Source organism: Perognathus longimembris, chromosome 1 (assembly GCF_023159225.1).
Source record: "Perognathus longimembris pacificus isolate PPM17 chromosome 1, ASM2315922v1, whole genome shotgun sequence".
Lineage (NCBI taxonomy): Eukaryota > Metazoa > Chordata > Mammalia > Rodentia > Heteromyidae > Perognathus > Perognathus longimembris.
The window spans coordinates 93,191,343-93,213,672 of NC_063161.1; the positions used below are offsets into that span (position 1 = coordinate 93,191,343).

The window sequence follows — 22,330 nt, forward strand, 5'->3', positions numbered from 1 at the left end:
GAACAGTTAAATATCAAATTAAATTCTCAAATGAATCGCTAATGTCTATGCCATAGTTTAAATGCATCCCCCAAATTGATATATTAATGGTACATGGAGCCTTTGGAGGTAATTAAGGTTAGATGAGGTCAGGAGGGTGGGGCTTTGAGTAGTTTTTATTTTATTTCTTCTACAAACCCTGGAGCTTGACATCAGGGCCTGGGCACTGTGTCTGGGCTTTTTTGCTCAAGGCCAGTACTCTACCATTTGAGCCATAGCTCCACTTATGGAATTTTTAGTAGTTTATTGAAGTTAAGAGTCTTACAGACTTTTCTGTCTGGGCTGGCTTCAAACTACAATACTTGGATCTTTGCTTCCTTAGTACCTAGGATTACAGGAGTGAGCCAGTGGCAGTGCCCCTGCTGGCATAGTAGCTTATTTATTTATTGGTCCTGGATCTTTTGTTCTCAAAGCTAGTGCTCTCCCAACTTGAACCATACCTCCACTTCTGAATTTTTTTGGTGATTATTTGGAGATAAGAGACTCATAGACTTTCCTGCTCAGGTGAGCTTTGAACCATGATCATAAAATCTCAGTATCTTAAGTAGCTAGGACTACAGGTATGACCCACCAAGCACCAGCTATGAGTGCCTTTTTTTTTTTTTTTCTCCTAGTCCTGGGGCTTGGACTTAGGGCCTGAGCACTGTCGCTGGCTTATGTTTGCTCAAAAGTAGCATGCTGGGCTGGGGATATGGCCTAGTGGCAAGAGTGCTTGCCTCGTATACATGAGGCCCTGGGTTCAATTCCCTAGGACCACATATACAGAAAATGGCCAGAAGTGGCGCTGTGGCTCAAGTGGCAGAGTGCTAGCCTTGAGCAAAAAGAAGCCAGGGACAGTGCTCAGGCCCTGAGTCCAAGCCCCAAGACTGGCCAAAAAAAAAAAAAAAAAAAAAAAGTAGCATGCTACCACTTGAGCTATAGTACCACCTCTGGCTTTTTCTATTTATGTGGTGTTGAAGAATCGAATCCTGGGCTTACATGTGTGCTACACAAGCACTCTACCACTAAGCCACATTCCCAGCCCTTTGAGTAACTTTTTAAGAAGAGGAAGAAAGACTAGCTTGCCCCATGAGGTGCCTACACCATGAAGTGGGGGTGTTCCAGCCTCCAGATACACAAGACAAGCAAACTTCTGTTCTTTATAAGTTACCTAGTATCAGGTACTTTGTTACAGCAACACAAAATACATTATGTCTTTTTCTTTATAAATTACTTCTACTACACAACCCCAAAGTTTGATTTCTCAGAAAATACATTTTATTGCTCTTTAAGATGAGATTGTTGTTAAAAGTTAGACTGGCCTGAAACTCTATATGTAGCCCAGATTGACCTGACCTTTTGATCCACCTGCTTTAGTCTCCTAAGAGTTGGGATTACCAGTGTGTACCACTATAACTGTCTGTTTCATAGCTTTTTCAGAGTTATTTCATTGGTCATCACTATCTTCAATTTGGTCAATTATTCTGCTTTTAATCTGCACTATTTCTGTCTTTAACTTTAATTGCATTTATTTTAGTTTTTTGCTTTTTTTCTTTAGCTGTTCAGTAGTTTAGTACATTCACAAAGCTGAACATCCACCATTAACAACTTTTGAACATTTCTAGCCTTCCCACAATGAAACCTTGTTCCCATGACCAGTCATTTCTCCCCCTCCCTTCCCGCTATCCCTGGCTCATTTCAATTTATGGAGGATGTCCTTTTGACCAATACATAGCTAATTTTAATGAATGTTTCATGAGTCTGAAAATAATGAGCACTTTAAAATTTATTAGGTACTGAGATAAGAACTTATATGTTAGATCAAACTTGTTAACCATATTATTAAAATCTTCCCTAAATTTTCTTGGAAAAAAAGAATTTGACCTTCTAAGATCTAAGAACTTTGGGATTTTCATTCAGTGGGGGCTTTCCTATTTCTTCATGGATCTTTGCCACATTTCTCTTTTATATTTCAAACTACAACACAAACAAGATTTGGGATTTGAATTCTATGGTTGAATCTGGTTCACAAGGCACTATGGCTTATGCCTATAATCCTAGCTACTCACAAGGCTGAGCTCTGAGGATCATGGTTCGAGGCTAGCAGGGCAGGAAAGTGCATAAGACTTTTATCTCCAATTAAAACACACACACACACACACACACACACACACACACACACACACACATACACTCATCAGAAATGGAACTGTAGCTCAAGTGGTAGACCTGGCCTTGGCCAGGAAAACTTAGGAACAGTGCCTAGGCACTGACTTCAAGCTCTAGAACTGCCACAAAACAAAAACAAAAAACAAAACCACATGGTCAGGCACATATAGTATAGGGAACTATTGAATCTTCATGGTGGTTTTGTAACTTTTTTCCAAATATTTAATAACTCACACTATAGTGTCTATTCTATTTTGTCTGATTACTAGTTCTTTTTTTTTTTTTTTTTTGGCCAGTCCTGGGCCTTGGACTCAGGGCCTGAGCACGGTCCCTGGATTCCGCCACCTGAGCCACAGCACCCCTTCTGGCCGTTTTCCATATACATGGTGCTGGGGAATCGAACTGAGAGCTTCATGTGTAGGAGGCAAGCACTCTTGCCACTAGGCCATATTCCCAGCCCCTGATTACTAGTTCTAATGTATCTTTCTGTTAGTGTTTTTCTAGGACATTTGCTCTCAATATTTTATTTTCAAGTTTTCTGTTTTTATTTTATTTTCAACTCGCTTTAAAGTTCTGTGTAAGTACACGGCAAGTTGGCACTGGTAGCTCATGCCTGCAATCCTAGCTACTCACAAGGTTGAAATTTGAGGATCACAGTTAAAGGTCAGCCCAGGCAGGAAAGTAGATGAGATTCTTATTTTAAATTATCCACCAAACAGCCTATAAAACTCAGGTGGTACAGCGTCAGCCTTGAGTGTAAAAGCTAAGACATGGCACCTAGGCCCCGAGTTCAAGCCCTAGTATCAGCACCAACAAAATTCATATTTAAATGTTTTGTAACTATCATTAAAAGAGGAATTAACATCTGTTATACATTATTAATATACATGGACTTAATTTGGTGTCATTTTATTGTATTTCCATCATATTACACATATCTATTGTTAGTCTTTATTTTCCAGGAATCTTGGAGTTTTATTATTTTAGGATCAAAGTTGATAACTTTGTTCATATAGGTTCCATACTTTTCTTGTTAAATTTACTTTATGGTACTATAATGGTACTGTGAGTTTTCTTCTTCCATTTCATCTCATACTGATAATGGTGCTTTTTCTTTCCAGGGGTTGGGGTTTTGAACTCAGGGCCTCAGGCTTGCTAGGCAGATATTTAATTTAGAAGGAGTATGGTTTGCAAATATTGATCTTCTCTGAAACTTGCAGAGATTCAAATGAAGTGTATGTAAAAGCTGTAAGATGTGGGGCACTTGGCAACAGTTCCATGGTGATTACACAGGTATTTAATCAGTATAAAGTTAATTCAATTTGATACCTAGCTTGGCAAATTTCACCACATGTTTCCATTTTCAATTATCTGGGCCTTAAAAAAATGAATATGAGATTATGGTCTCAAGGGTATCGTGGAAATATAGCAAGTATTTATTTAGAAATGAGTTACAACATGCAGCTGCCTTTGAAAGGCAGACTTTGAGGTGTTTTTTTTTTTTTCTCCCTGTGGATTCTGACAACATCTCAATGAAGGCCCACTCTCCTAGTGGTCACTTTGGTCAGATACGAAGCTGAGCAGATGCTTGCTGAAGCTCCAGCCACCTGGCAGGCCATTGTTGACTTGGCAAGAGGCTCCATACTGGGAAATTCGAGGAACATATTTCACCCCAGCTAAAGGCAGGATTATGAGCCACTGATTTACTATGAGACCTCAGGTTTACTACAGGTGTTATTCTGGATGGAATGGGAGGCTTGGGGGATTTGCATTCATTAGGCTCAAGAACCAGAAGCCAAGAGGTGAGTTATGGACCAAAGCTGTTTTGCCAGCTGGTGAGACTTCAGAATTCAATAATCCAATGCAGGTAGAGTTGCACTCATTAACAGAGGACAATCAAGCAAGCTGGCAGAGATTTTTGCCAGGGTTTTGGACTACAGGGGAAGTATCAGTCTACTGGGAAAGTGGAGACTTCGAGAGAAAATATCCTCTGATTCTCCTAAGGTGAGTTCTGTGAACTACTTCTCAAACAGAAAACTAGAATCTCAGAAAGTCTTTTGCTTTGTGGTTCTTGGATGTACTAAGGGGCTATACTTTTGGAAAGCCTTGTTCTCTATAAAAAATAATAAATTCTATCAATGTTAATATTTATGATAAAAATCTCAAGTGTGTGTGCATGCATGTGCATGCGTGCTGGTCCTGGGGCTTGAACTCAGGGCCTGGGAGCTGTCCTTGAACTTTTGTGTTCAAGGCTAAGTGCTGCACCACTTGAGCCACAGTTCTACTCTGGATTTTTTTGTTTGCTTTGGTAATAACTGGAGATAAGAGTCTCGTGAGCTTTCCTGTCAGACTGGCTTTGAACCACGATCCTCAGATCTCAGTCTCTTGAGTAGCTAGGATTACAGATGTGTTCCACCAGCACTTGGCTAAACTCAATACATGTTTTTAAAGAATATTATTCCAAAAAATTAAATTTTGATATAAACAATATTTAGCCGATATGCTTGAGATTCATCTTAAATACACTATACTATGCCTAAGACATCTAACCATTTTCTGAAGGTTTCTTTTAGGCTTTGGGGGCATTATTTAAATCCAATACATCACACAAACCATTTTGAAGTTGACTCTACTGAAAATTTAAGGTTGCATGTGGATGTGATAATTTTCACTAGGCAGCAAATGACTCCACATATAGTGATCCTGCTATGAGATCCTCTCAGCCATCTGCCATGCAGTTTCTTATCTACCCATTGGCCCATGAGTGCCTAAGTTTTACCATCTCATTGGCTCCTTTCTTGACATCTACTTTTGCTTGTACATTTTCAGAAGTGCATATGTTTCCTCATGTACATCTTTCCTCTTGGAGAGCCCTGGGAACTCTGAACTCTTCACAAAATTCATTAGTCCAAATGTGTCGCATCAAAATACAGCTAAATGTTTTTATAAGTAACAGAAACTATCTTTCCAGAGTAGGCAGCCATGGACATAAATAACATGCATTTTCCCCCTAGCATACCAATATAGATCTTGGGAGTCAGTCTCATTGTTTTGTAAAAGAACTATGACAACTGGGTGCTGGTGGAACATGCCTATAATCCAAACTACTCAGGAAGCTGAGATCTGAGAATCCTGGTTCAAAATCAGCCCAGGTAGAAAAGTCCCCTCCAATTATCACTAAAAAAGCAGAGGTGGGGCTGTGGCTCAGGTGGTAGAGACCCTAGCCTTGAGCAGAAAGAGGCTCAGGGATAATGCTCAGGCTCTGAGTTCAAGCCCCACAACTGACTAAAAAAAACCAAAACAACAACAAAGAAATCATGACAACTGGGAGCTGATGGCTCACGCTTGTAAGCTGAACTACTCAGGAAGCTGAGATCTGAGGATCACTGTTCAAAGCCAGGCTGGGACAGGAATGTACATGAGACTTTGCACCAATGAACCATCAAAAAGCTGAAAGTGGAACTATGATTAAAATGGTAGAGAACAAGCCTTGAGGGCAAAAGCTGAGATAGCATCCAAGACCTGAATTCTAGCCCCACTATTGGGGAAACATAATGAAAGGGAACATAATTAATTCTTTGATCTAGCTTGTGGTTGACAGATTCTGTGAGGGCACTGAAGAAATAATGAGCTAAAAATAAGCTCCCAAGGAGGCTTTCCAGTATTTTGTAACAGCCTGCTGCTGACCTTTCTCCCTTCCGCCTCACGACTTACCTGGTCCTCGATTGCCTGAGAACCAGGCAGGTAGGAGATGAATGGAGAGGAAAGCTAGAGAAAACATAGCCTTTCCAAAGGGAGAATCCTCGACAGGGCACCAGTCACCTCTTCTTTGTGTTCATGTGGGAACAATGGTGCCAGATTTTTTCTCTTTTGCTAAAGAATATGGAAATTTTGATTTAATATGAAATTTCCCAATTAGCCGAAAGCCAAGGAAAACATGCCTCAGATCATATTTGCAATGTAGTAGTTTCCATTTGGTCTATAATTTTATTTATTTATATTTTTTCTTGTTTTTGCTCTATAATTTTAGATTCTCTCTCTCTCATTCTCTAATTCTTCTGACACAAGATGTTCTGACCCTAATGAACCCCAACTAGACTTAATGGCTGCCTTTTCTTTCCCAGAATCCTTTCTTCAACATGTGTTTCAAAATGCTAATGTGTTTGTTTGCCTTGCTAGATTATGAAAACCTTAATGACTGGAACAATGTTAACTGTCAGTCATTGTATAATGCTCACCATGTAATACACTCTCAATCAGTGTTTGGTGAATACATGGTAGAAATAGACATGTTTCTGGGCCATGAGTCCTGACTTCTGGTGTATTGCTTATTCTTCTTGCCAAAAGACAAGGGATCACAATGTGCTTATTTATACTTGACCACAATCTCTTTTCTCAGGAAAGTCTTATCCCTAATCTTTAAGGACAAGCAGAAAAATAGCCATTACAACCAAAGTGAGAAACTAGTGTGAAAAAAAGTTTACTAGCTGCTTTGAGTAAATGTCTGGGCTGTTTCTTAGAAGGGCCTACTTTTTTTGTTTTGAAGGGCCTCCTTTTAAAGAGTGTTTTTTTTAACTTTGCTATTCATGGGGTGTAATGTGGCAGATATTTGTTCTGACTAGGGTGGAAGGAAATGAGTGAGAATGCTGTATATTGAATGGAATAGTCTAGAAAACACCTGAAATGCTCTGACTGCTATCCTAAACCTGGTTGGATAAGATATTTAAATTCTGCTAAAAAGTAAATGATTAAACTAGATGTTGGTGGTTCACACCTGTAATTTTTGCTACTCAAGTGGCTGAGATCCGAGAATTATGGTTCAAAGCTAGCTCAGGCAGGAGAGTCCACGAGACTGCACGAGACTCTTCTCGCCAATTAACCATCAAAAAAGCTGAAAGTGGGGGCTGGGAATGTAGCTTAGTGGTATAGAGTGCTTGCCTAGCATGCATGAAGGGGTTGATTCCTCAGCATTACGTAAACAGAAAATGCCCGAAGTGGTGCTGTGGCTCAAGTGGTAGAGTGCTGGCCTTGAGCAAAAGGAAGCCAGAGCTAGTGCTCAGGCCCCGAGTTCAAGCCCCAGAACTAGCAAAAAAGAAAAAAAAAGCTGGAAGTGGAACTGTGGCTAAAGTGGTAGTGTCAGCCTTGAGTGGGAAAACTAGGAGGTGGTGCCTAGGCTCTCCCAAAGCCGAGCTCAAGCCCACACAGAATAAGTAGATGGCTATTGTCCTATAAGATACTCATAGTATCTAACCATCTGAACATTGAGGTCTCCAAAAGTTCAGAAAAAATTACTTTAGAAATTTATTTGCTAAATTCAGAGAGCATTGGTAATTTGGAAAGAAAAATTTTGTGAGCAAACCCTTAGAGCTACCATCCCCATTAAGTAATTCTCTCCCTCTCCCTCTATCCACCTCTCCCCTTCTCTTTGTTGGCAGTAGGCATTATTGGGATTTAAACTCAGAGCCTTGTGCTAGCTAGGTAAGCATTCTACCACTTGAGACACAACCTCAACTTTTTTCTCCCTTGGTTCTATGCACACAAATTCCTTTAACTAAGGATGCAGATGTGTGAATTGAAGAGTGGACATTTGTGCTAATCGAGATGTGTTAGAGCTGCTATTAATTGTGACTCACCTTAGCCTGGGTCAGCCTCATACCACCTAAAATAGATGTTTAATTTTTCCAGATCCAAACAGCATTAAGGCTGTGCCTGTCTGAGGACTGTGGGGCTTCAGTCTCCAATGTGGGCAGGGGTGGGAAGTACAGATAGAGAAGTTGCTAACCAAGTCCCTACCAAGTCCCCATGGCACCCACGCATCCACGTGGCTCCCTCCCTAGGGATCACAGCCTTGGGGAAATTGCCTGTCATTTGGAAAATTGTTCCTGCTGCCTCTTGGAGCTGTGAAATGACTGCTAATTCCCATCTCTATCTTGGCTGTAAGGCGGTACAGAGTTTTCTTGGCTTCATGTTTGAATATACTGTGGTGTATTTGATCCTGTGAAGAAGAAGGGGAAATTTGGGATTGGTTAGCCATGCTTGTGTGTCAGAATTCCCACGAAACCTGATCACTTCTCAGCTGCTTGCCCTAGTGTTCTTCAAATAACTTTGTTCCTTCCTTCTTCCTTGTTTTCTGATGCTGCTTTGATTCTTGTCCTAGTCATTAAGAACAAGCTGTGCAATGTGTGGAGTTTCAATCCATAAGTGCAACTATTCAAGTAATATTTTGGTATTCTTGAAATTCATCTGGAGCATTATCACCTCATCAAATGGGCAAGAAAATTTAAAATATGCACATGATGGGAGGCAAGGAAATGAGTTTTAGCTTCTAGAAAATCAGGATGTGATTTTATTTGAAGATAGGTTTGTATAGTGGTAATTGAATTCCAGTGAGTCCATTAGAGGGGCCCTTAAGCCAATATGACTTGTTTCTTTATAACAGGGGAAATATGGAATCAGATAGCAAACAGGGCAGTTCACCATGTAAAAACAAATGTAGAAACCAGGTCCTGGTAGCTCATGTTTGTAATTCTATCTACTCAGGAGATTTGAGGATTAAGTTTCAAAGCCAGCTGCTATAGGAAATGTGTAAAACTGTTTCCTTCAATTAACCAGCACAAAGCTGGAAGTGGAGGTATATCTCAAGTGGTAGAGTTCCAGCTGTCAGTAAAAAAGGTAAAGGACAATGCTCAAGCCTGAATTCAAGCCCCAGCCAGTACTAGCATACACACACACACACACACACACACACACACACACACACACACACACACACACACAAATGCAAAGATAGGGTAATATTTCTTTTTTCTTTTTTCTTTTTGGTTGGTCGTGGGGCCTGTACTCTGAGACTGGATGCTGTCCCTGAGCTCTTCAGCTCAAGGCTAGTGCTCTACCACTTTAGCCACAATGCCACTTCCAGTTTTCTTGTGGTTTATTGGAGATAAGAGTCTCATAGACTTTCCTGCCTGGGCTGGCTTTGAACAATGATCCTCAGATCTCAGCCTCCTGAATCGCTAGGATTACAAGCATGAGCCACTGGCGCCCAGTTTAGGGTAATATTTCTCTAAGCCAAAAAATTCTAAAGATTATTTGAAAACTAGCAGAAACTAAAGGAGAGGAACCAGCCCTACCAATAGCTTGGTCTTGAATTCTATCTTCCAGAAAGGTGAGGCAATATGTTTCTCTTGTTTCATCCAGAAGTATCTGCTGTTTTGTTATAGCACCACTGGGCAAACCTTGATGAAGGGTACAAAGTCAGGCTCAATGGCTCAGTAGGATGTGCTCAATGAACAAGGGATGGATGAGTTAATACTAATGCACCTCACAGGTGAAGCTTTTCTGATGGAAGAAATTGGAATCAGTGTCTATGTGCTAAGTCATCATAAACTAATGCATATTTCTTCATGTGCAAAGTCTTAAAATGGATGATTCCTCTCTTTGGTGCCTATAGTCTTTGTTGGGGCAGAAGGCTCAGGAATCCATGAGCACTACCTTGTAGAAATACTCAAGGTTAAGAATTACAAGGATGTTTGGCTATGAGCTGGCATCTAGAGGAGGGAAAACAGAAAGTGCACAATAAAGATGAATGCCTAATAATATTTTTCCTGCCATGATGGACAAATAGTGCTCTATTCTTCATACATAAGGTTTGGAATCAGGTATTTTCCCTCTGTGGAGGCAACCTGAAGAAATCATTTTGTATTAAGCATGTTGTTTTACCCTGATGCTTTGACATCTGTGGGTCTTGCTGAACCTAGAAAGACTGGGACAGACAACTCTTTGTGATAGAAAAAGACTTGCCTGTGAGTCTGCTTTCCATATGTGAACAGGCCAACCAGAGCCCAGGCCTTAACTGTCTCCTGAGCTCTTATATGTGTCACTACAACCTTGGCCTAACCCATTAAGTACCAGGTACTATACTATAGTGTCCACTGGAATTACCTAATCCAGGCAATCCTACACCTGCCTAACCCATTTCTTCTGGTGGAACCCACAATAAAGGCTTTTACCCACATTTCCCCTAACTTGCTTTCTCTGCTGTCTGATTGTCTCCTGTGCTTTCTGGAATGTCCCCAGGTATTGTGATATGCCTTTCCACTTGAGAATTGTGAGTCACAAACTGTCTTTTCAGTGGTAATTGTCTTCAGACCTCTTGATCTCATCATACCTGACTAACAATAAAACCCAAAACACAGATGACTACCAAAACCATCTTGAGAATGCACTGATATCATTGACCAAGTTGGAATCCCCAGTTGGTACTTTGTCACAGGTCTGTGTTACTCATTAGTTCTGATGATCTATATAGGAACAACATTTGTGCTTATGAGTAGACCAAATGTTCAGAAATATTTGGGATAGGCGAAAATTGTTAGTGTACAGAAAAAGACTGGAGAAAAAATCTTTCGGTTTCCTTATTGAAGGTACTGATACGACAAAAGCAGGCTTTGATATAATCCTTGTTTTGTATAATCTTGAACAGATCTGACAATACCTGGGAGTAAAAGATATGAGATTGGAGATATTTATCTCATTAAAATTAATAAAATAATGAACAGTGCTTTAAGAGAACTCAAATGGTCAATGGCTCATGCCTGTATTCCTAGTTACTCAGGAGGTTGAGATCTGAGGATCATGGTTTGATGCCAGCCTGGGCAAGAAAGTCTGTGACACTCTTATCTCCAACTCTTATCTCATGCACACACATAAAGTGAGAAGTGAAGTTGTGACTCAAGTGGTGGAGTGCTAGTCTTGAGCAAAAAAGTTCAGAGACAGTGCCCAGGACCTGAGTTCAAGCCCCTAGCCTGGAGACAACAACAGCAACAGCAACAGCAACAACAACGACAATAACAACAATAGCAACAAAAAGAGAACTCAAATGCGCTATAATGCATGACCATGACTTCAAAAGTAGTGATATATAAATGTCCTGTCCTGGTGTTTGAGTCCTGGTTATCAAAGATGGAACTCAGTGTGCAAGGGAAGAAAGAAGCAGACAGACCTGCACTAAAGACAGTTTATTGGAGAATTATGGAGACATATAAACAGCAGTATGGCTTGTATCATAGCAAGACAAGAAGAAAGAGTTTATGTGGCAAGCGAGACCAAGGTGGGTTGATGTCAACTAGAATGTACCTAGGTTGTCTCAAAAATGATTAACATGTTTGAAGCCAGTTAAGAAATAACGTGGGCATATGTGGTTGGTAGAAGATGTTTGGATGACTGGTTATCACCTTTAATTTTCTTATACTTTTTGGGATGGAGGATCATCTGGTAGGTGGCTGGAAAAAGAAGTTTTTTTTGGCCAGTCCTGGGCCTTGGACTCAGGGCCTGAGCACTGTCCCTGGCTTCTTCCCGCTCAAGGCTAGCACTCTGCCACTTGAGCCACAGCGCTGCTTCTGGCCGTTTTCTGTATATGTGGTGCTGGGGAATCGAACCTAGGGCCTAGTGTATCCGAGGCAGGCACTCTTGCCACTAGGCTATATACCCAGCCCCTGGAAAAAGAAGTTTTGACCAAGATGGTGATAGTCATATCTAGCTCTAAGTGTTCAACTCTGCAAGTAAAGTATAGAATAAGTAGTATAATCTGTAGAGACATTTTATGATTCTTTTGTACCAGTTGTAATAGATATTTTGTAATTACTTCCATTAGGTGTCTATCTTCTGGTGAAACCATGTTTCTTGGTTCTCTAGATTCCATAAGGACAGACTGTATCTGTTACATTCTACCATTGCATTTGTAGTACACAGAGCCTGGTGCATGGTTGCAGATCACTGTACATGTGAGTAAATAAATTGAATAAATGCTTATTGAAAATGCTGGATAGAATTAGAGACTTTACTGAACACCTGTTTTGTGTGTGTGTGTGTGTGTGTGTGTGTGTGTGTGTGTGTGTGCTGTTAATGGGGTTGAACTCAGGACCTGGGTGGGGTGCTGTCCCTTAGAGATTTTGCTTAAGGATAGCACTCTAACACTCGAGCCACAGCTTCACTTCTGGATTTTTGGTGGTTAGTTGAAGATAAAAATCTCATGGAAGGGTTGGGAATATGGCTTAGTGGCAGAGTGCTTGCCTTGCATGTATGAGGCCCTGGGTTCAATTCCTCACAGAAACAGAAAACGCCCAAAGTGGTACTGTGGCTCAAGAGGTCGAGTGTTAGCCTAGAGGGAAAAAGAAGCCAGGGACAGTGCTCAAACCATGAGTCCAAGCCCCGGGACTGGCAAAAAGAAAAAGGGAATCAAATTGATTGCTTGGCCTGGCTGGCTTCAAACCTTGATTCTCATATGTCAGCCTCCTGAATAGCTAGGATTACAGGCATGAATCACCCCTGTCCAGCTTCCTGAATGACTTGTACATTTAAATCGGGACTATGACATTTGGTCAAGGAAGCTTTAATCTCCATTTTCTCTTCTCTGGGGTCAAAGAGCTAGAGGACGTCTCTTGGTCTTTTTTTTTTTTTTTTTTTACTGCTCTGTGGTGCCATGGGATTCATTCTGAATGGTAAAATATAGGGACTTAGCCTTTGTAAAACAACTGTGTAATGCTTTCTTTTCTGCTTACTTTACTTTCTAGCCCTATACAAAGACTCTAGTGACTAAGATGACATTTAAACCACTGCTGTAACAGAAAACACATGACCACAGCTATAAGGTTTTCCATTTCTTAAAAAACACATTGATGACACATGCCTGTAATCCCAGCTACTTCTAGTAGAGATTGGTTAGAAAAAGTCATCTCAGTCATTAACCTAGGCATTGTGGTATGCACCTGTTCTCTTACTACATGGGACACATAAGAAGAATCATGATCTAGTCTAGTCTGGCAAAAACATGAGATGAAAGAAAATAAGAAGGGATAAGGACATGGCTCTAGTGGTAGAATGCTTACTTAGCCAGTGAAAGGCCTCAAACTCAAGCCCAAATAGTGTAAAAATAAAAAGAATTAAACAATCTCTCAGAATAATGTTTATTCAAATGGTTAAGCATAGCAAGTTAGGGAGTTCAGAACACCAGGAAAGAAAATTTGAGTAGCATGGTGGTTGTCTAACCTGAGACACCCCTGCCAAGATGGACCTGGAATGTTTGTTCTATTTCTGCCTCTTCTCTAATGGGGCCAAGGGTCTGCTGCCACTTGGAGGATGGAACCAAACCCAGATGACTCCTGTATACTGGATATGCTTCATGCCTTCCAGTTTGGGTGATTATGGGCAGATATGCTAGTTCTGGTGCTTAAAGGAAAGCATCTAGGGTTGAAACAAAGCCTTGTGACAAAGGGCTTAGTTCATAATAGTTGGTGATGCTCTCAACAGTTAATACTTGTCATATTATATGGTCCAGCCACCTTTGACTAGTCATGTGAGGAGCTGACTAGATTCCCTGGGGACATAAATGGCCCTCTCACAAAAACAACCATGTGCTCTGTTTCTTTGTCCTTGGAGCAAGTCCTCATGGGGTCTGGATGTCTTCAGCAGAGAGATCATTTGGAACTGCAAGTATTTTCACTGGTTTCAAAAAAGGGAGTTGAGAGCAACCTAAAAGGCTTTCCCAAGATCAGTGTGTTGTTTGAGTCAGTACTTTGATTAAAAAAAAAAGTCTTGCTTCAAGCTTCTTTTCTTAGAGCATTATAGCTCTAGGGGTTCTAACCTGTGGCAACTTCCAACTACCTGAAAAAAACTTGCTGGCCTGGGTTAAAATTACCCACTTCAACAGGGCTGGGAGCCTGTGATTTCCTGCAACCCCTACTGGCTTCAGGTGGGTGCTAAATAGGATCAGAGCATTCACCTGGGGATGGGGATTGTCAAAAACAAAGAAGCCAGCAGCCAAGGAACTTAAGTTTATCAAATGTAGATATTTCTACATGAATTTCCAATCTGCTGCAGCTCATTTCAAGGAAGCATTTGTAGGGTAGTAGAAGTGTTATTGTTTAACAATGTTGCTGTCATTTTAATTGTAAATTGATAATCTATTTGCCTAGAATGGTCTTGGTCTTTTCTCAATAAATAGTCTGATTCAAGACATATCTTCAAGGACACAAGAATTTTTTCTGAAAAGTGTTGTCATTGTTTACTGGAAAAAGTACCACTCTGTAGTAAGAATCCAGAGAATCATGTTTTAAGAGGCGGAATTTAGCCAGGCACTTGCTGCTGTAATCCTAGCTATTCAGTAAACTGAGAATCGAGGATCAGGGTTTGAAGCCAGCTGGGACGGGAAAGGCTGTGAGACTCTTGTCTCCAGTTAAATACCAGAAAAGCTGGACATGGAATGTGGCTCAAAGTGGTAGCGTGCTAGCCTTGAACAAAAAAGTTAAAGGACTGCACCAGACCCTGAGTTCAAGCCCTACTACTGGCACATATGCACACATAAAAGCCACATTCATTGTTGCTTTTCCCACTTTCTCCTTGATCCCTATGGGTTAAAAAAAAAGCAGCAGGCCAGACTTTTTTTTTTTCTATTTTTAATTTTGTTCAGCATTAAAGGAGGGAACTTCATAAACATTGATTGTCATTTACAGAAAACATTCAGAAATCATCTGTGCATTATCCAGGAATGCTAACAGTATTCAACTAATCATTTACAGGACATAAAATAAGGACAAAAAAACCTATTACATTCTAAAGTAATAGAAAACTCTTTTTTGAATTGTTAGGGTGTGCAGTTTTAATCTAGTATATTTATAATGAAAAAAAAACACAAAACCTCAATGCTTACTTCCTAAGTGACTCAGGCTGCAGTTTTACTCACATACACAGAAATCAGGGCTTATATATGAAACAAGGAGAGAGAGAGATCAGAAACTTGTAGATTTTCAAACTATATATGTCACTGGGTTTATGTATAAATTCCTTTTTGCCTCTAGAGGCTGGTAAGAGTACACGGTAATAATGTAATTAAGCTCCAAAAAAATGGTTGACTATCAGAGACATTATTCTTTAAAAAAAAGTGTTAGTTATGCTGTTCAGAGTGAAGATATTTATTTTACAGACTGTGGCAATGCAACTTTTGGGTGTCGCCAACAGCGCACACATGTTCATGAGATGTGAACTCTACCCCTTCCATGGGTCTTCTCCAGGATTGGCTGGGAGTGGCTACAGCCCAGCCCCAGGACAAGCCCACAGTCTCAAGTGCTAGAGGACTTAAAGTCACTCTACATTCTATTGGTGTAGGCTGGAGCTAAGGTAAAAACATTAGATCTCTGAATGCTGGAAGTATATGAAAATCATTTCTCTCAATCTTAAAAGCAAGGAAGCATTGCCAGGGATTTCAAAAATATTGGAACGTCTCATTTAAATCTAAATCTCTTTTTTTAATTATTATAAATGGATCCTCATAAAATACTAGTCTTTTAAAGTCATATTTGGGATACAGGTAAAGCGTCAGTTTTAGTGGACCTGCTCCCGCTTGAGTTGCTAGAGTCATGACACTTTAGATTTTTCTCCTCCCTCTCTGTCTCTCCCCATCCCTCCCCCAAAGTTCTTTACAACATTTATTTGGTGAAGGTCAGTTATGGCTTCAGCGAATGAGTGGTCTGACCTCAGGTTATTAAGAAGAAATAAACGTGTACAAAAATATTTTGTTCATCAGAAAGTGGAGTTTGTCTTCCTTCAGTTATTTCATGCCGAAAGGATTTTGACCAAGCCATTTGCTATGAGGAAAGGTGATTTCACTTAGACAATTTTTGCTTAAAACTTTCCTTTCTTGTACTGTGTAGTTTGCAGGTCTTAGGCCAATCTTCAAGACAAATTCTTTGGAGCAGACCTAATTGACAGCCCTGTCCCTTTCTTGGTTGTATTATAAAAAGAAGAGTACACTTAACATCAATGGCCTGTCAGGATGCTTAAACTGTTACAATCAGGTTTCATTAAAAAAACCGAGAAGTTACATAACACTCAGAAATGAAGCAAGTATGTGTTTGCTCTTCTTGTTTTTTCCCCCTCTAAAAAATTTGTTACAAAGTCTTATGCTTAAACAGAGACATAGAAAAATCAGTGTATTCACTGTCTCCCGTTATTTACAGCAAAAATTACAGAGACAGCATACATTGTATTAGACCTTCCACAAGCATATATTAAAAGTAATTACATTTGAAAAAATATTTTTTATTTTTCCTCTACATTTCTACAATACATACTCCGTTTTCTGTGGGTGTAGTTTTCATTCTTATGTGTGTATTTGTCTGAGGACATGGACGGTACTGTGCCTGGGTATGTGAGATTTGTAGCTGGCAGACATATTTCGGGTGTGTCTACCTGTGGTTGTGACCACGGCCTCAGAATGTTGGCCTTTATCCACAGCCAGAACGTCTAGAGTTGAATGTAAGGATTCATCTGCCCAGCTGGGTCATGGGAGACCAGTGTGTCCCTGAACTGGGCTTATTCAATTCCAGTTGTCCTTGTGCTTTTCTTTTTTTTCCTTCTTCTTCTTCTTCTTCTTTTTTTTTTTTTTTTTTTTTTGGCCATGAGAACAAACACTGAGTTGCTCTCTCCGACCCCATTGGAGGTCATGCCTATCTCATGCAGGAGGCAAAGATTATGATGGCCTGTTCACACAGGAGGAGGAAGTTTAGCAGCTTAGGGGGAAAAAGTGCATCAACAGACAACCCCAACGGCTGCATAGAAACCCGTGGTCTGCTCTGTTCAGAACAGGGCAGAGACATGCAACTAAGGGGAGTTGAGAACTTGTCGCAGATAGCAAAGCCATATATTGAGTAACTCATGTGGAGACTCAGAAACACCAAAACCATGCATTTAACTTTCAGAAAAAAAAAGTGGCAAGAAAGTTAACCCCCTGGTTCATGACAATGGGAGTTTGTGTGAGACAAATAGAAATATCTGGAAATATCTTAGCGTTTTGGTTGCTATTTTGTTCAAGCAATTTCTTAGTTTACCACATCCTTGAGTAGTCATAGATCAGTAGAGAAACCAAATGGAGAGTGAAGATCTCCTTCCTCGCAATTCTAGGATTACTCAGGTATCATTCTTGCTGAAATCTGGCCAGTTTTGTTCTATTAGAATGGGCAACTTAAGTATATCAACCTTTTGATACAAACCAGAGCAGGCTGTGGACCCCATTTTGTTCAGAAATGTATTCCATCTGGTGTGCACTATGTGCTCAGTCATCTGTCATCATTTATCTTACAAAATTCAAAAGTTTCAACAGCTTTAGGCATAGCTAGTGTCCTCTTTTATGGGGACACTGCTTTGCCAGCTTGCCATAGAACTGATTTGCTCACCTGCAATGATGCTATTCCATTTTAGGCTTTTAATTTTCTTATTCAGTACTTTCAATGGTCTATGTCCCTCTGTCCCCTCCCCCCCAATAAATAAAGTTGAAAAAGTCTGTCAGCTGTCTTCTGAAAAAATTCTCATAGTTCCTCACATCAGGCCTTTTCTCTAGTTACTCCTTGTACCAGCACTTGCCAATTGAATATCCATCAGCACTTCACCTAAAACAGGTGGTAGACTTCCTGCTTCTTTAATGAAGGGACTTTGCAATGTTGCACTCCAGATACACATGTTAAAGTGATTGCGATGCTATGGACTGGAGCATCTGTCACCCAGCACAGAGATCTTTGTCTGAATATACTGACCCTGGTAGTAACTTCACTGGACACACAAGTTAATAGAAGGAAACAAAAGGAAGAAACAATCTCTTCTAATTTCCAATAATGCTAGATTTGTTTTTACATGCTTCTGTAATAAACAGAAATGAAGAACGTGATAGGATATTGACATTATTTGCATCTTACTGGTGTTTTCGTAAAAAACAAAAACAAAGACACTGGGAAGTTTTAGGTGGTTCTTGGAACACAGACTTATTTGCATTCAAGCCTGGTACACATAGCATTTCAAGTCAGTATGAACTGGCTATCCATCTGCATACTTTTCTATAGGTCAGCTTGACTGCTGGAAAGGTATCTTTTAAACAGGGCAGCCATGATGGAATCTGGTTACTGCTTGTTACTATCTTGCATCAATACAATTTAGAATCTCCTATATTCTGTTAAAATAATGCAACTATTACCCAAGAGACCATTTATCTTCTCTATTTTCACATACTCATAGGTTCCTTTAGTCCAGAGGCCTGAAGAAAGTGTTAAGACAAGGGAAATCCAGGGAGGATTTGCTTGTAAAATACGTGTCTATCCTTAATCTTTGGGAATAAAAAGCTACAGCCAAAGAAATACAAGGATCCTAGTCCCCGAAAATAGGGCCAGCTACAGTTCTCAAAAAGAGTTGGCAAACCTGTATTCTCCCTCCCCCAATTTTTCCCTCCTCAAATTGCATTTTTTTTTTTACAGTCCAAAGATACATGGGAATTGGGATTCACATAGCTTCACTTCCCTGATGTTTCCAGTTCTGACTAGAGAGTGGTATTTCTCTTGATCAGGGGTTTAAATAGGAAGCTTGGATTTGCTGTGAGTTAAGTCTTTCTCTAAGTGGGGCAGCTTGTTTATTTGGTGATCAGCAGATTTTTTTTTTATAAAAATGAAAACTAAACTGCTCTTACTTGTGTGTAACTTTTGGGCAAGTCCAACCGATAGAATTAGGTTCACTTTACAACATGAAGTTGTTATGTGTTGGCCTGAAAGCCTTATCAGAGAGGTTCTCAGTGGCATCTTTAGTTTATACATTTACATTTTGTAGTCATTTTCCTGCCCCCCTTCTCAAGTATCTTTTTTTTCTTAATGAAATATCCCTGAGTGGATACAGTGCAACATCTGCATCAAGCAGTGATTGTCATTTACAAAGCATGAAGTGAGAAGTTTGGAGTACAGGGTTTCTCTACCAGCGCACACGTTTCTCAATTGTGTGTGGTGAATTTCTGCTAGTTTTCAGGGTGAGGTGGGGGTGTGGGGTGTGGAGAGGGATGAAGTGCTGAAAGGCATGTTGTAGAGTAAGTTGTTCTTACCCAAATTTCTATATGCCATAGCATGTCACTGGAGATGTTCAAATGGCAGTGATTTTAAGGCTTTGTTACCATTCAACCCAGGACTTGATTCTCTGTGAAGGGAGAATTTCACAACTGTAGCCCAAACTGGAACTCTCTTCTCTCAACAAAAGTAGACTGAGTCTGTACTGGTTTCCATGGTTTTGTTCTGGTTGGGTTGCTAGCTCTACTTCCTGTCTCTTAGCCTCAAAAGGTTTATGCCATCTCAGTAAAATGCTTGTATCTAGTGGAAATGACACAAATTCAAAACCAGTACCTCCCGAGGCAAATGGGGGGGAACAATCTTTTTCCTACACCACCCACGGGACCAGGGAGGAAAAAATTCTCAGCTCCTCCATCAATTGAGCCAATTTAAATTCTCTAAGGTAAATTGGAGGCAACGAATGAATCCCCGTGCAACTGAGTGAGAATTGCAGGCTGACAGTGGCAAACACTAAGCCAACAGAAACCATGAAAACAAAGTTGGACGTGAGTTCAAAGCTCAAAGGGAAACACCAAGTAGATACATTAAGCATCACCCATCACAAGCCAATCATAAAACATACATTGCATTTGGAAACGGCTTGGTTAAATTGAGTACCTTCCATTACCCTGTTTTCCTAGCAATCAGTAAAGTAATCTTTCCATTAGAAGGAAATATGACTCTTGGAATTAATTCTTTATACAAAGAGCTAGCAAGAGTGACATTTACACCAAAAAGAACTGAGTCCCTGTAGCAGCATAATAAGCAGCCTACAGCTGTCTTCTCAGAACCAAAGGTAATTTGGTTCAATGTAGTTAAATTAATTGAAAATAACAGTAGTTGAGAAAGAGATTCATTATTTTAAAGCCTTTTTGTTTTCCTCCATGGGTTTGAAATTCATCAATCATGAGGTGAGAAAAAGGCTCCTTTCCTAAGAGGAAAAGACTAACACCACTGCTTTGATTATCAATCAAAAATTCTGAGCCATCTTGGAGATGGCTTTCAACTATGAACTTCAGTAGAGCATTAGAGATGAAAAAACAATTCACTTTCCACTGATGGAAGTTTGCAAAGTAGTGTGTGTGTGTGTGTGTGTGTGTGTGTGAGAGAGAGAATTGGGGTTGGGCTACACTTGCAGGAGTTGATAATTTTCATTGTTTCTTTCAGAGCTTCCCTCATACAAATTTTACTTTGGGTGAGTCAGTACCAAAGGCATGGGCCTCCAGGACATGGGAAGAACAAATGCCTTGGCATTGATGCTTTTCTGATACTTAATTTCACAGGCAACAAGTAGAGAAGGAAAAACTTGTATAAGTCATCCTTGAGTTCTGTGTATTTTGACAAAGATAAAAATTAGTAATTTCAGGTTGGATAAATGATCTACTTTCAAACTTCATGGGAAATAGTTTTGGCATTGGGGTATACTAGTTCCAAAGACAAAACATATGTCTTTTTTTAGTTGGCCAAGTTTCTGCTACTTTGAAAAAAAAACAGTGTAGCATTTGGAGTTGAAGAAAACTGAGGGCACTAGGCTAGGACACGGGAAGTCCTGGGTCTTCTTATTGTTGCTCTAAAAATTATATAATAGGATGAATATCAAGAACTACTTCTTTTCCTTGTAAGTTTGATTACGTTCTCTTCTTTGCCAAAGTATCATTAGAAAAATGTTTGCACAAAATGGCATTGGAACTGTGGCTCACATTTTTAGTTTAATTTTTTTAAACCATTGCTGGTGGTAATACAGATTTTTGTTTTTGGTTAAGGACATAGTAAGCACCAAATTCATATTTGTTTGTTTTCCTACAATTGTTAATTTCAAATACAAAGTAAAAGTGTTTCATGTATTCTGGTGAAAATAGGAAATTATCTATTGTTTGATTAAAAAATTACTGGCCCTTACAGAAATAATTGAAATCCAATTCTTTCCTTCCTTCCTTCCTTCCTTCCTTCCTTCCTTCCTTCCTTCCTTCCTTCCTTCCTTCCTTCCTTCCTTCCTTCCTTCCATCCTTCCTTCCTCCTTTCTTCTCTTATTTGAACTTAGAGCTTTGCACTTGCTAGGCAGGTGCTCTACTGCTCCAATCTCACCTCTAGCCTCAGCCCAATTCTTAAAACAGGAAAATGGCTCCAAATACTTCCTTTACCTTTCTCACTATGTGCTACCATCTTGACAAGGCTTTGATGTTGTTGATAGAAACAGAGTTTGTGTGCTTGTTTACAGAAGCCATGCATTACATTTATTCCTTTGTAGGCTTAACTGAGTTGGTACCATCCTGCTATTGACTATAGATGAAAACTCGGACTGAAAAAACAAAACCCTGATTGTCTAACATAAAAAATAACATAGAACACTGAGAGCAAATAATATAAGAGAGCCTGACTGAACCTCCACTGCTAGCAGGAATGGCTTTTTAAGCCACAGTGCATGTGCATGTATATGTAATAGTCATATAATATTCACCCATATTATATACTCATTACATACATGCACAAGACTTTGCAAGACAGCTACAAATTTACACATGCACCAGCTATCTAGAAACATAGAAATAGGTAAGCCTATTAAGTGGAATTTTCTTAAATTATATCGGAACAATCAACAGGAAAAGTAACCATGTAAAGTACCGCTCTGTTCTCGTATATATCTACAATAAAGTTCTATAAACAGTTGTCTCCAAAACATACCCGAATAAAATTAAAAAAAAGGATAACACCCAGTGTCCTATATTTGTATATTTATGATCATTTCCAAAACCAACAAACAACAAAAAGAGTCCCACTCAGGTGCATATTTACATTCTTCAAACTGTAGCGGTGAAAAATAATTCTATTAAGTGCAGGACATTCCTAATGTTGCAGTAGTGACATTTTTTTTTTTCTGAGGTCTTCATGAACACATTGCTTTTGTCTTAAAAGTGATGCATTCCATGACCAGGAGACAGTTGTCTTGTCCCTTTCATTTGCACACGGTGGCACAGTCAGGGTTAAAGAGCTCCTTGTACAGGGGAGGGAACAGTGTATTCACTATGTCTGGATGAGATTGCTTAAATACCTGTAGCTTCTCACCATGCAAGTTGCAAACCGCAGTGATGGTTGGTATCTTGGCTATTAACTGCAGAACCGAGAGACAGGGAGGGAAATAAAGAGGAAAGCTCATTAGTGCACTGTCTTCTGAATTACTGTCTTTGCAAGGACTCCAGATAAAGGGAAATGGGTTGGGAAAGATGTTTGGGAAAGAA

General features: G+C 39.8%; 1 protein-coding gene across 2 annotated transcripts in view; it reads right to left on the reverse strand.

Annotated features, from left to right (window-relative positions):
• Positions 1 to 21,684: 21,684 nt before the first annotated feature.
• Rorb (RAR related orphan receptor B) overlaps positions 21,685 to 22,330 on the reverse strand; it is a 182,593-nt gene continuing 181,947 nt past the window's right edge. For both annotated transcript variants that reach the window (XM_048351691.1, XM_048351685.1), the window contains exon 10: positions 21,685 to 22,203. In XM_048351691.1, coding sequence (XP_048207648.1) covers positions 22,048 to 22,203 — 156 coding nt within the window. In that variant the 3' untranslated portion in view covers positions 21,685 to 22,047. The remainder of the gene's footprint in view (positions 22,204 to 22,330) is intronic.